General features: G+C 38.4%; 1 protein-coding gene across 2 annotated transcripts in view; it reads right to left on the minus strand.

Moving 5' to 3' along the window:
- Window positions 1-1,331: 1,331 nt before the first annotated feature.
- LOC122650236 (pyruvate kinase, cytosolic isozyme) overlaps window positions 1,332-14,466 on the minus strand; it is a 32,309-nt gene continuing 19,174 nt past the window's right edge. Inside the window, exons 3-6 of one of the 2 annotated variants that reach the window (XM_043843585.1) lie at window positions 10,682-10,689; window positions 10,056-10,322; window positions 2,775-3,236; window positions 1,332-2,194 (exon numbers count right to left, since the gene is read on the minus strand). In XM_043843585.1, coding sequence (XP_043699520.1) covers window positions 1,382-2,194; window positions 2,775-3,236; window positions 10,056-10,313 — 1,533 coding nt within the window. In that variant the 5' untranslated portion in view covers window positions 10,314-10,322; window positions 10,682-10,689 and the 3' untranslated portion in view covers window positions 1,332-1,381. Of the gene's footprint in view, window positions 2,195-2,774; window positions 3,237-10,055; window positions 10,323-10,681; window positions 10,716-14,466 lie in introns of those variants that run through there. The other variant, XM_043843584.1, reaches the window with a different exon arrangement.

The raw sequence follows: 14,466 nt of genomic DNA on the forward strand, positions 1-14,466 counted from the left end.
CTAATGATCTTAGAGATTCATGAAGATTCAACAAGTTCTATAGAATGAGAAAAAGAACTATTAAGACAACCGAGAGACATGGATTGAAAGCAAATCGTATCTACCTGATGAGGAAAGCTAGTGATACAAAAGTTAAGAATTCAGGCTAGATTATCCGGTCAGGAGATATCCAGATTTACATCTCTAAAGGCAAGGCGAGGAACTGGAGGCGAACCGGAAGCTGGGAATCAAGTGTTCCACCGCATGAGGCTCAATACAACAGCAATTGCAGTTGTTCTTAAGATTTGGATAAGTTTTTCCCACTAATGATGTAGCCCTGTGATTTGAAACTCCTATATCATCATTCACTCCCAATACCCCTGTTGTTGTTCAAGATTGAAACTATCCTTCCAATGCTAACCAAAGAGTCATATCTCCATGCTGAGGAGATTCTCTCTTCACCATGGGTATGAGAAACTGGGTCCCAAGGATTAAGGTTTGACAGCCAGCCTTCCCACCCAAGACATTCACAAGTATCTTCTTTTAAAAACACCCACAAGAAAATTGTCCCACTATTATATCACTAATCGTTTGCACATTACTAACTTCCCCGCCAACTCAACAGGATAAATTCTTAAACATAGATACAGCAATGAATCAACTTCTCGTTGGTTGTAAAGTAAACTGTAAAGTGAAGTGATAAACCTCTTCTGAATTCTGAGTGCGGACCTTTGGCACTAAATATCTGGAAAGGATCTCCCTACCGACTCAAAAAGTTCTAAATCGAAGTACCTTCGACCATAAAACCGATGCACTCCAAGTGTTTTTTTAAAGCGTTTATGGCATTTCTAAGACTTCTCACATCCATCTTCTAATCTAAAATTACAAGCATAAGTACTTGGTAACTCCTGTTAAATCTGGGAAACTCAATTACAGATATGGAAATATGGCCCAGCATCACACAGCTAAGTTGTCACTGCAAAATGGAAATCAGATACTAAAAAGAGATGCTCAGATGCAAGTCAGGCCCTGAAGCTTAAAGAACCATTGTTCCTTCCTGATCGCATTACACCTAGTACATAGATCATCATTATTCAGCCACCAGTAAAATGCATTTTTCAAAGACCCACGAAGAATGCTGGCGAATGTGAAATTTCATCAAATCTGCTAGATGTCACAAAAAACATGCAACCATGGGTGGATAAATAGATGAGGATATTCCAAATCCAAACTGATTTACCAAAATAACAGTAGAAGCTACAGAACAAAAATAAATACCCAGCAATCCAGCTTGGGTCAAACGATGGATTGTCAATATGTCTATGATTCTTCATGGTAACATACGAGAAATCGAAATAAAACTTAGCCTCTAAAGCTAATAGTACCATCCTTCACATTCCATTTACTTCACCAGACAGATCTTTATGACCGAGGCTGCGCCTATACGATGCAGTGCCACAACAGCATCACCAGGCTTACAAAGCCCCTTCTGTGTTGCAGCTTTAAGGGCAGCTTCCAGAATCACCTCAGTTGATTCTGCATCCGTGGCCTTGGCAGACCCTTCAGCTAGTAGTGGGATAAGGCCCCTGTAGATCAGACTGTGTCTTGCTGGAGACTCGTCGCTAACAGACCAGTCAAATGAATCAGTTGTAAGAACAGGGACCACCACCGAGAGGATTGGGACTGCTGGTCTGTATTTCGCTACTAGCTTGGCTGTCGTCCCACCACGTGTCATCACGACAATAAGGGTAGCTTTAGCCTTGTTGGCAGTTCGGACAGCAGAAGAGGCAAGACTCTCCAACGGGCTCATGGGGAGTGGTGTTGACTTGATCATCTCCTTGAAGATGGCTCCATAGTCAAGGGAGGACTCAGCTTCAATACATATCCGGGCCATGGTCTTCACTGCAATCTCCGGGTAAGCTCCAGCAGCACTCTCACCACTTAGCATGACACAATCAGTGCCATCAAGTACAGCATTGGCTACATCAGTAGCCTCAGCACGGGTGGGCCGAGGTGACTTGATCATAGATTCAAGCATCTGGGTGGCGGTGACCACAGGCTTACCCACCAAGTTGCATTTGTAGATCATCATCTTCTGGGCAAGGAAGATCTTCTCAACTGGGATTTCCATTCCAAGATCCCCACGGGCAACCATGAATGCATCAGTCTCACGGAGGATCTCGTCAAAGTTTATTACTCCCTCCTGATTCTCTACCTTCAAACAACAAAAACCACAAGGATGTCAAACAGGACCAGATTGAAAATAAATAAGACTGAAAAAGAAATCCAGCATGAAGGAAACCCAAGAAACCAGCATCAACCTGTTCATAGTATTGGATCACAGGTTGAACAGTCAATGAACTACTCAAGGTGCCTTCAACAGACAACAGGTTGGCCAAACCAGGTGATTGGAATCCTTCAGGCAAACACAGTAGGTATCAACCCATGCATTTGGGCCTGGTGACAGTCAAATGGTTCGACTGTATGAGCCAAGCTTGAGGACACTACCATTCAGGAAAGTCCATTGGAGATTGTGGGACCCACCAATGGGCAACTGGGCAAATAATTTTTCTTCCGGCAAAAAATACAAGGTAAAAGAACATCATCTGATCATTTTTCCCCCTATCTCCATCAGAGGTCAAATTAAATGGTGGGCTGTACAGCACTATTCATGCGTAATAGACAATGCTTTCAGCCCTATTAGGCCCTATTATGCATGAAAATCCTTATATTTTCCCCTTCAGAAAAAATCCATTAGACTATCAAACATTTACAGGTTTTAACTTTTGACATACCTTCGACATCAACTGAATACGCTTGGCATGAGGTCCAAGAACTTGTCGGACATTGACAAGATCTGAACCTTTGCGAACAAATGATAAAGCAATCATATCTATGTTGTTGGGAACACCCCATTCCAATATGTCTTCCTTATCCTTCTCTGTAAGCGTTGGAAGATCCACCACTACACCAGGGAGATTGACATTTTTCCTCTCGCCTAGGGTAGCAGTGTTCTCGCAGCGGCATTTCACAGTCCCAGCACCCGGATCACAAGACAAGACAGTGAGTGTGATAGTGCCATCTGCACATAAAACGGTATTCCCAGGCTCCAAGTCTACTGGAAGCTTTTTGTAACTCATAGAGATCATCTCCTGGTCACCCTTGATGCTGTAATCAGTAGTCACAGTGATTTCCTGACCCTCTGTAAGTTTGATAGGATTACCATCCTTGAGAAAGCCAGTTCGAATTTCGGGTCCCTACACCAAAAAGGAAGAGGAAGTGATGCACATGGAAAAAGTTCTTAGAAGTATTCTGTTTTCCAGTTGAAGCTCTTAACCACAAACAAGGACTTCCATCTCTGAGACTGATAAGCTAGCTATTGACAAAAACAGAAATCAGGTCTAAATTGTTGGTGGTGGTTGTCATTTGAATCAGTACAAAAATGGAAGCCTAGCATGCAATTTTAAGTGAAAATTGTCTATTTGGGCACAAACATCATGTAAACAAATGAAATATATATTAAAATTCCATGGACTGTTAAAGAACCATGGATAACAAAGAAATTGAGGATCATATTACTACATTCACAGAATGTGGAGAAACAAGCTGAATATGGAAAAGTATTGTCTGCAACAGATAAAACCTTTGACCTGGATAGATATATTAGGATTTGGTCCTTGGTGATTCAGATCCGGATCATTCAGGAGCATTATCAAAATAAAAGATCAGCCAGTCCACTGCATATCTTACACTGGGTGGACAGAGAGAAAAGGATCTCTCTCTTCTACTCACACACATCACTCCATACACAAACTTATAACATCCATACACAAGAAGAATTGACCCATAAATTAAGGACAATCTAGTTCTGAAATTTCGCAGTCCGACATTACACCAGATACTCCTATTAGAGACATGCCAAAACAAGGAGAAGACTAACAATTATGTTTTTTTTTAACTAGTATTTATCTATCACGTATACTTTTTTTTTTGCTGGCTCGCTGCTTCTGTTTGACCTTATGTTTCTTAGTTTCTTATCTCGTGCTGTTGATTTCATTTTGTATCAGAATCTCTTTCAGGTCAATATTGAAAGACCACTTTTGGAAGCTTGAGTTGTAAGACTTCTTTTTCAGGTGTCCTGGTAATGCTTTCTATTTTAAGTGTTGAGATTGACTGTTTAATGTACTAGGGGTTTGATCCTTTATTTTATTATATTGCATCATATCTTATTGTATATATATTTATTTAATTATTATTTTTGGTGCATCAGGTAGGCAGCTGGCACTGTAATATTTTCATCCAATCACCTTTTGCATGGATCCTATATTACGAATGTAATAATTTTATTAATTAGGTTCTAGGTCTTATCAACCTTAGCTAGGGCGTACCCTGTAAGCGATGTGCCGCGTTGACGTCCGGATACGGTGACAAGTAGGCAAGGGTTCTCGCACGGTGGACGAGAGCCAATAAAGAAGCTAATCCAAAAGCGTACGATTAGATTAGCATCCCCCAGCATTGGATATTTAACGGGTAAGAGCCTAGAATTGATAGATATCACGAGGAGAAGAAGGATTAATGTAGTTCAAGAGAACAAGAAGGGCAGCAGTAAACCAGGCCATCAAACTGGACCAAGAATGGATTAACATATTATTCTGAGCGTCCAATGGGTTGTATGGGCCATGGGCTTTATATTTTGGGTTTACTATAGTAATGGGCCAATTCTACAAGCCCGAATATTAGGGATTTAAGTCATATATGGGATGTAGTAATTTTTTGTTACTTAGTCGTTAAGAATATTAGGTTTCTATATTTTGAGTTTCTATTTTCAGTTTTAGAAAGTAGACTTTCCATTTTATGTAATAGCAATATTTGAGTTTTAGTTCCTAATTTGTAATGTTTCTAGAAGAGAGATCATAGAATAGGAGTAGTTTCTATTTTTGAAGTTTCCAAACTTGTAATGATTGCTTTGTTATTTAATAAAGAAAATTGCTGGACAAAGGAGAGGATTTTAAGATTGAAAAAAAAAAATACTTGGTTTTGTAACCATGGCTGTGAGAAGGAGTAGAGTAAGGTGAGAGTCTGAGAGCATAGTTCAAAATCTCGCATTTCGGAAATCTCGGATATTTCGGCCCGGCCAAAACAAAATGCTATGCCAAAATGAAAAATTGAAATATTTCGAAACTCGTTTCGAAAATTTCTGTAATTTCAGTCTAAAAAATGCACCATTTTGTCAAAATTTCGGTTATTCTAGTTATTTCTTTTCGGTATTTCGGTCATTTTGGCATTTTAAACCCAAAAATGGCCAAGCAAAACTCAGAAAAAAAATATGAAATTTCGGTGTCTCGTAAATTTGGTATGGCCGAAATGGCCTTCCGAAACGAGATTTAATACTATGGGTGAGAGGCTAATGCAAAAGTCGACCTCGAACCAGGGAAACCAGCGAGAGATCGATTGCAGAAGGATCAATACAATAAAAAGAACAAATTAAAACTGCAACTCTTTTTTTTTTTTTTATTGCTACCTTTCTAATACATATGAAGAACATAAAAAGGATAAGAAGAAGAAAGGGATATAGTGTAGATAGAAGAGAAGGGGGGTAGGAGAATGGCTCTCTCAGCCTAGGTTTCTCACCCACAACTATTCTAGCTGTTGAAACATGGAATTTCTCCCATATTCGATGGCAAGCTTGGCCACAAATTCTATTCTCTAATTCTGCTCCTTCCTTACAATAGGGAGCCTATTAATAGTTTAAGCAAGCTTACAAAAATAGAAAGTAGAAAATAGAAACTTCCTAAAACCAAAATAGAAGGAAAATAGCAACTCATGAAAAATAGAAAGTAGCTGAAAATAGAAACTACTAAGGCTTTATAGATCCAGCCTTCTAAACAAGCAAGGAAACAAAAATAGAAACAAACTGAAATTAGAAGCTACCTAATACTCTCTCTAAAACTGCAAATAGAAATTAAAGTAAGGCAGCATTAGGAGAGAATCTTTCTCCACTTGATGGCCCCACTAAATCTTCTAAAAAAATATCTCCATACAAGAAAAATATGGGTTGTGACACTGTTCACGTGAACAGTGCCATGAACCGTGTTTTGGTCTTTTAACTTCTTCATGCTTCACTCTGGGCTGAGGCTGTCTTAGGTGATGCAACATCGAACCAACAAAAACTTTCCATATCATCAAACCAGGCTGTCTCTCAAAGCAGTAGAATCCACAACCTTGCTGGGCTGGTTTTGGGACTTGTTCCTGCGGGTACATATGGACTTGTGATCTACATCAAAAGCCTTGGGGTGAGATGCCCTGGGGTAGATAGGAGAGATACCTTCTCTACAATAGGTGGGATACTCAGATTCCTACATATCCATCTTCTCTAATTTCTGTTTTCTTCTTTATTTCTATTTTATTGTTCTGTGGTTTAACCTACACCTGAGAGACATTTAAAGTTCCTATTAGTACCATAGTTGTCACGGCACCTAGGCGACCAAGGAGTTGGAGAGGATCCAAAATCAAGGTGACACCAATAAGGCGCCTGGACGCCTAGTCGACTATGCCCATTACCAGTGCTGGAGTTGTGGAGATCAGTCCATCGAGTCCAGTTGAAATAAGACTTGAAGATCCCAGTTTTACCCTTGTGGATCCCTGTTATTGAAAAATTCTGCAAAGTTTTTTGAGTGGTTGTAACTCTTGATCCAGCCAGTCAATACAAGCCAGGTTTTGTCAAAACAATACCTCATTGAACCTTTCCTTCGGTGGTAAATTGAATCCAATCCATTGGTCAGGTTCGATTATATCTGTAAGTTTCTAAATCTGAACTTAACCTTCTAATTCTGAAACCTATTGATATCCGAGTATTCAATCATTGATTTTGGCAGAAATTTTGGAGTGTTCAAACCATAAGCCCCTACCTTTGACTGGAACAACAGTTCCATCCAACTATCCAAGCAACCTAGTTGCTATTTCTGGTGACTCTTTAATTTCTGGCTATTTGGCTTGTTTCAACCCTGTGATAGACCTTAAATTGTTAAGTTTTTGCTGTAAACTGTTGGTATTGTCAGTATATCGAACCTCCTGTAGAGTTGGTTCTTAGTTAAACTGGTTCTTCATTAGCTATTAATATAACATGTATTCAAGAGACTAGATAAAAGGGTGAAAAAGATGTGGAGTTGGACGACTTGAAACTTTGGTATATAGAGGATAGAAGTAATAGAAATAGAGTGGACATAATAGTGGATAAAGTTTTAAAGAATGATGTGGTGGATGTTAAAAGACTTAGAGATAGGATAATATCCATCAAACTTGTGTTGGAGAAAGAGATTCCCAATATAATTAGTGCTTACACACCCCAAGTAGGATTGGATGAAAGTATTAAGTTACAATTTTGGGATCATATGGTTTAGTGCAAGGTTTTAGTCAAGGAGAATATATTATTATAGGGGTGATCTGAATGGACACGTTGGTACAGACCGTAGAGGCTATAAAGGTGTACATGGCGGTTATGGTCTTGGAGAGAGGAATGAGAAGGGGATTTTAGTTTAAGATTTTTTTTATGGCTTATGATTTATCCATTGCAAACAATTACTTTGAAAATAGAGAGAAGCATTTAGTTACCTACAAAAGTGGGCATCATAGTAGCCAAATAGATTTCTTCCTAACTAGAAGGGCCGATAGATGGTTATGTAATGACTGTAAGGTTATACCAGGAGAGATCCTAACCACTCAACATAGATTAGTAGTCATGGACATGTGTCTAATTTTGCAGAATCGTAAGAAAGGGGAGCTTATTTGCCCTAGAACAAGATGGTGGAGCTTAAAAGGAGAAACAATGAATTCATTTACTGAAAAAGTGGTCAAACAAGGAAAGTAAGACTTTGAGGGAGACATTAATACAATATGGAATGAGATGCCGACTTGAATTAAGAAGGTTGCAAAGGATGTCCTAGGGGAATTGAAAGGAAAATGTCATTCTACTAGAGAGACTTGGTGGTGGGATGACAAGAATAAGATACAAGAAAGTCGTTTGAGGTGGCATGGCCATGTTCAACGGAAGCCTTGGGATGCTCCAAATAGAAGTGATTTTATTCAAATTGAAGGAACTAAAAGAGCTCAGTGCTGGCCTAAGATGACCCTAGGAGAAGTGGTGAAGAAAGACAAGCATAGCTTAGGCCTTGTATCAAGTATGACCTTGAATAGATCTGATTGAGGGCAAGGATCCATGTAGCCAACCCCATTTAGTTGGGACAAGGCTGAGTTGTTGATGTTGTTGCCCTGAAACTTTTTCCTTTCTCTCTTTTTATTCTCCTTTCTGAATCAGATCAAAGATGTTAGTCACCACCGAGGTTTTACACCCACCAGCTAACCTAGTTAACATACACACATACATGAGTAAGAAACTAAGACACATATCTCACAAGTACAAAGACAAACCCTATGAGGAACGATCATAATATATTCTATAACATACACCTTATAAATGTGAGCATTTTGGATTGCCGAAATTTCCATGCTAAATGCCTACTAAAAGTGTAAAGTACCAACAAATTTCGAGTACTTGCTACATAAAACTTAGCAGGTAGGCCAATGAGAAGCATATCTAATTTCAGCAAACCCCAAATTCCTTGGAAAAGAAATACAGAAATAAATTCTACTATTACTTAGCTTAAATCTTGTCCATAACAGAGGCAGAAAAGAAGAAACTAAAGTTAGAAAAATTAACTTTAGGCCCACATGTTTCTCAGATTCATATACCGAGACATTCAGCAATGTATGAAAGCCAATCACTCCAACATGCTTATTGCGTAGCATACTCATCTAAAACAAAACGACAAAAAAAATACCCCAAACAAGATGCAGCATGGTATCATAGAATACAAGTTTCCTGGTTGCCGTTACATTAGTACAATCTATTATTAACTACTAAAACTCACCTTAATCATTCTACAAGAGAAACTAGAGAGAAGTAAATCCTATTATAAAAACTTAGCAAAACTAGATGTAGGCTATAAGTAGCAGGAAAAGAATAATTAGCAAGAAATCTTGTTAGCATGTTGGATGGAATCATCACACGAATATTCATATCAAGGACTATCTTAGTTCTTTGTTTCATTTCCTTTTAGGTGGAATAACTAAATGCATCTAGCAAAATCCTTGTATAAGAAAAATGGAAAGGAAGATCCATCAAAGGCATTCATCAAAACCTAAAATTTGGAAAAACAACAAAAAGGATAGAATAGTATCCAAAAGAAAGAGAAAGAGAGTAAAATCATCAAAAAGAAGTAGAGGAAACCAGACTAAAGTGAGACATTAGCAGTGCAGTTAGGCTAGAGACAAGAGGCAAAGGGCGTACCCAGTTCAGGACGCTCCCTCCACTGCGGGGTCTGGGGAGGGTCATAATGTACACAGCCTTACCTCTGCGAAAGCTTTTGCAGAGAGGTTGTTTCCAGACTCGAACCCAAGACCTCTTGGTCACAATGGAGCAACCTTAACCGTTGCACCGAGGCCCGCCCTCAGGCTAGAGACAAGAGGCCTTTGATGAAATTCAGAATGACAGAACATTTGGAATTTGGATACAAGAGCACACAAAGAACACAAAGGTTAAAATAAAGTTCTTACAATATTAAAAGGGTTTTTTGACTCCAGACCTCAAAGCTCATCCAACTTTCCCTTGAACAGATCATCTACACAGTTTCAATATTCTAATCTTCCAATTTTCCCTTTCAAGTCATCAGAGAATTTGCAACTAATTTTTCTTTCCCCACAAGCTAAAAAGTTTTAACTATTGAATAGTATTACCATCATCCACCATTAGTTCACTCCTCAAACAGTATATCATCAGTATATATTCCACATGTTTTTCCGGGTTGCAGTTTTCAGTCTTCAAGACCATCCCAACTTTCCATCGAACAGATCGTCTCCACAGTTCTAAACATGGAGGACACACAAATACACACAAGACACACAGAAACAAAAAAACAAGGGGGTAGGGAATACGATTCATTCTATTAAAATCACTTCTTTTGTTTACGAAAATTAAATGAAAAAGAACATATTCTGAACACAAAACATAAAAAACTAACCTTGGTATCAAGCATCACAGCACATAAGATCTGGGTGTTCTGCATGGCAGTTTTCAGATTGTCCAAGGTCTCTTGATGATATTCATGCGAACCATGAGAGAAATTGAACCTGGCCACGTTCATTCCCGCTCTCAAAAGTTTCTCGATCATAGGCACAGATCGAGAAGCCGGACCAAGCGTACATACGATCTTCGTCTTCGGGACACGGCCATCGTTTGGAAGATCCTTCAAAATCCCCTCGATGTCAATGTTCGCCATGATACAACTCTGTTCTCAATCAAAAGAAAAGAAAATCTAAATCAGTGAGAACTGCAAAATGAAAGTTGGCATCAAATACTCTGTTCTACATAAAACCCATATCCCTTTAAAACCTTTAAAGTAACAAAGTTAAAAACTATTGCAAGAAATTAACCTAAAATCAAAGATCCCTTCAAAATGATGGAAAATACAAAAAAGAATCAAAGGAATCAACAACACAAACTTTAGAGCTCCGACCGACTGGAAATCAATAGAAATAAGAAGAACATGAAGAGAGAAAAACACAGAGATTTAGAAAGCAATGTTCCGCTTCAAGTTAAAAACCATCGGCTACGAACTAACCAGGGGCGCGGAAACCTGCTTCTCACCTTTCCTTCTTCACACCTTCCCCTCTTTTTCTCTTTTTCTCTTTTTCTCGTTTTCTCTTTTTCTCGGATACAAATTTACTAGCCGCCAAGACTGTGCAAGACTTGGACGAAGGACAAGTGATTCAGAGATGGTTAAAGAGTGAGTATGTTAAAGCCACGTGGAGGGACTGCAAGGTTAATTTGCGGGGGAGAGATGCGAGTTATTTAAACGATTTTGAGGGTAAGAATGACAATTTGGTAATCATGCGGTTCACGGGGAGAATATTCCCCCCGATAACCACCGCCTCCAACCCTCCATTCGGCTCCTCAACCAGTTTTTTTTCCATATGGTTTTTTTGGAAAGCAGTTTTCTATACGAAGTGTGGCCTACACTAGCACTTTCATATGTCTATTTCTTCTCCTTCAAATAAAAGGTAGAGGTGTCTTTTTACATGGGGAGGAGAGATATAGACTCATGTGAGTGCTGGCATAGGCCACACTCCGATACAGAGATCTTTTTTCCTTTGTACTTTTTAACTCTAGAGTCAAGAATAGGGTTTTGGTATCAGTATCGATCGAGATCAATACTGATACCGATCCAAATCAATTTGTATACAAATTTACCTTTTCTCTAATTTCCATACAAAAAATTGAATTTTTTTTTTACATCTTTTACCCTTGATCGTACTTATCCACCGATAGGAGATTGGCAAGAATCGATGTCGGTCATCGATACCAAATCCTCAAATCATGGTCAGGAGCGTGGCGTGTATCTATCTCTCTCCTATGTGTGTGAAAAGACACCTCTGTCCTTTGTTTTGGGGAGGTAAGGAGAGAAGAGAGACATAAGCCACGTTCTTTGACAAAAAACCATTTTTCCTTTTTATTTTTTTTGGGAAAAGATTCTCATAACAGTAGTATGTGGATCACTTTTGTACACCCCCCCCCCCACATTTCACAGTTGCAAATCAGTAAGATGGCTAAAATAGCCATCATATTCAGGGTTTTAAAACACAGAATCAATCATTGGCGATTCCGATCTAGATTGGATGGGAATTGGTCCGAATCGGTGCTCAAGAACCTTGAAATCAGTCCTCAATCCAATAACATGAAATTTCTAGAGTTTTTTTTGTGTGGATCAGCCGGATTGGTGGAAATCGAGATCGGTCATGGCCGATTTCGACCTGAATTAGCTGATTCACTCATCCGATTCCCAATTCTTAAAACCAAGATCCTATTGGAAGATTTGAAAAGGGGAACCCTCAAACGCATTTGAAAACGTGCATTGGAGTGAACCCTCTCTTTTGTTTTGCTAACCTTTCCCTTTTTTTTGGAAAAAGATTGCTACATAGCCATTATAGAGATTCTTTTGTATCTTTCTCACATAATAAATAGTGAGGCCCACACTAACATTCTCTCTCATATTTTGACCATGTAGATATCATATAGACCATACCATTTTCGAACCCTTCATTGGTGTAATGTGCAGATTCCTTCTTATAATGCGCATTTAAGACATCCTCTCCCTTTTTAATGAAAACAAAATAAACATTACCAAGGGAAAAAGAACTATGTCTAGGAGTGTTGGCGTAGGCCACACTCCCATGTGTCTAACTCTCTCATCCCCATATGAAAAGACATCTCTACCCTCTTGATTTGAGGAGGAGAGAGATACACACATGGGAGTGCTGGTGTAGGCCACACTCCTGGACAGAAAATGACTTGCCAAACATTAATTAATTAGAAATAGAGCATATAAAGTTATTAACATTGTCATGCATTGAACACCTCCACTTTTCTACCTTGGATTGCTGAGATAAGTGGCGAGTAAACCCCACAGCTGAATTGTTACCACATTTTTAACCTTACCAAAAGAAAAAATAAAAAATTGTGTTAAATAGGTACTACGGGTTGAATGAAATAAAAGTATAAGCAACAATATAATAATGTAAATGTATATAACCAAATGCACATACTTACTTGTAACCGGCAGTTTGTATGTAAAATAAACAGAGCTTGGATCAAGTCGTATCGAAATGACACTCTTCTTAAGGTCTTCAATCGCCCCTTAATAGTGCAGATTGAGTTGCTTGCGACTATACCTCCAAGATGAAATGATCCACTAATTACTTAAGGTAGCACTCCTAAAGCAATTACAGAAGGGGTCCAAAAGTTATACTTAACACTCCTCTTGTTGGATACAAAGAAGACAAACAGAAGCAGAGAAGTAACACTCTCTGATTAATATAAAGAAGGAAAGTATTCTCTTGCAGGGGGAAACAAAATATGGGATAAGTAAACATTCTCCTTAAGTTGAAATAAAACAGGCAGAAGAGAAATATCCAATCTTTTGGTTGTTCCACCAAATTCACTTCTGTTATCATTGCGGTGAAAATATCTTCCTCTAGTAAATTAACCTCATCTTCTCAGATTTCATGGACTTCTTGTTCCGATAGTTTTTCTTGAGATGACCATGCTTACCACATGTGAAGCACTTCACCTTTGATTTCTTGAAATTCTTTTCTTTCTTTACTTGAAGACCCTTTTTGAAATAACCTTGTTTATTTGATTCGACAAGGTGACCTTTGAGCCTAGTATACCCAAGAGGCTTTCCACCATTGTCCTTGTTCTTGTTCCTTTAATTTCTTTGATCTTGATTCTGATCACAACCTGTTCAATGGTCCGTTCTTTTCTCTTGTGTTTCATATTATTTTTTAAATCATTACAAGAGGAAGGGAGTTTCTCAAGAAGGGAACTTGTAACGAAAACATTAGGAAGAACAACATTTTCCTTAGATAACCTCCCCACTAAGATTTGGAACTTTTAATTTGGGAAGATATGCTTTCGTCATCTGTCATTTCAAAATTCAAGAAATTTGTGACCACATATTTCTTGCTTTTTGCATCATCAAGAGTATACTTGTTGCATAAGGCGTTTCAGATCATACATGCATACTCGTAAAAGTTATACACATTGTATAGATCAAGGGCAAGTGCATTCAATATCCGATTTTTACATTGAAAATCGATTTGAATCCATGCAGCACGTTTGGCATCTTCAACTATATCCTCACTTTGTGGTGGTTTGGGATCCGTCAGTGCAAAAGCAACCCTTATTTGGGTTAATGCAAACAGAAGCATTTTGCTCCATCTCTTGAAATTCTAGCCATTGAACTATTCGATTTTGTCAAACTCTCCAACAATACTCATTTTCTCTAATGCTAGTTGGAGAGTGGTGACGATAGGAACCACGTTTGTTGGACTAGGAAGAACAGTAGTGTCCTTTTCAACAAGTGTATCCTTTTCGGCCATAGTCTTATATCTGAATTAATAGTATTGAATAACCACTGTTAGAAACAATCAATACTAGATTAAAGACCTTAAGATTGTTATTTTGATACGACTCGATCCAAGCTCTGTTTCTTTTACATACAAACTGCCGGTTACAAGTAAATATGCTTGTTTGGTTATATACATTTATATTGCTATACTGTTGCTTATACTTTTATTTCATTCAGCCCGTTGTACTTATTTAACAAATTGTTACATTTTTAAGAAACAAAGTTTTGAAATATAGTACAATACAAGTGAATCTTAATCAGAACTTTGAAAACAATATTCCTTCGGCCAATAAACATCCTTAGTCTTAGGAATAAATTTAATCAACCTCTTAGAGTCTGTATCAAGTATGACCTTGATTAGAGTTGACCGAAAGCAATGATCCATGTAACCAACCCCGTTTAATTGGTATAAGACTGATGAGTTGTTGTTGTTGTAACCTCTAAGAGTCCCATCCATGCCTCTCTA

Source organism: Telopea speciosissima, chromosome 2 (genome assembly GCF_018873765.1).
Source record: "Telopea speciosissima isolate NSW1024214 ecotype Mountain lineage chromosome 2, Tspe_v1, whole genome shotgun sequence".
Classification (NCBI taxonomy): domain Eukaryota; kingdom Viridiplantae; phylum Streptophyta; class Magnoliopsida; order Proteales; family Proteaceae; genus Telopea; species Telopea speciosissima.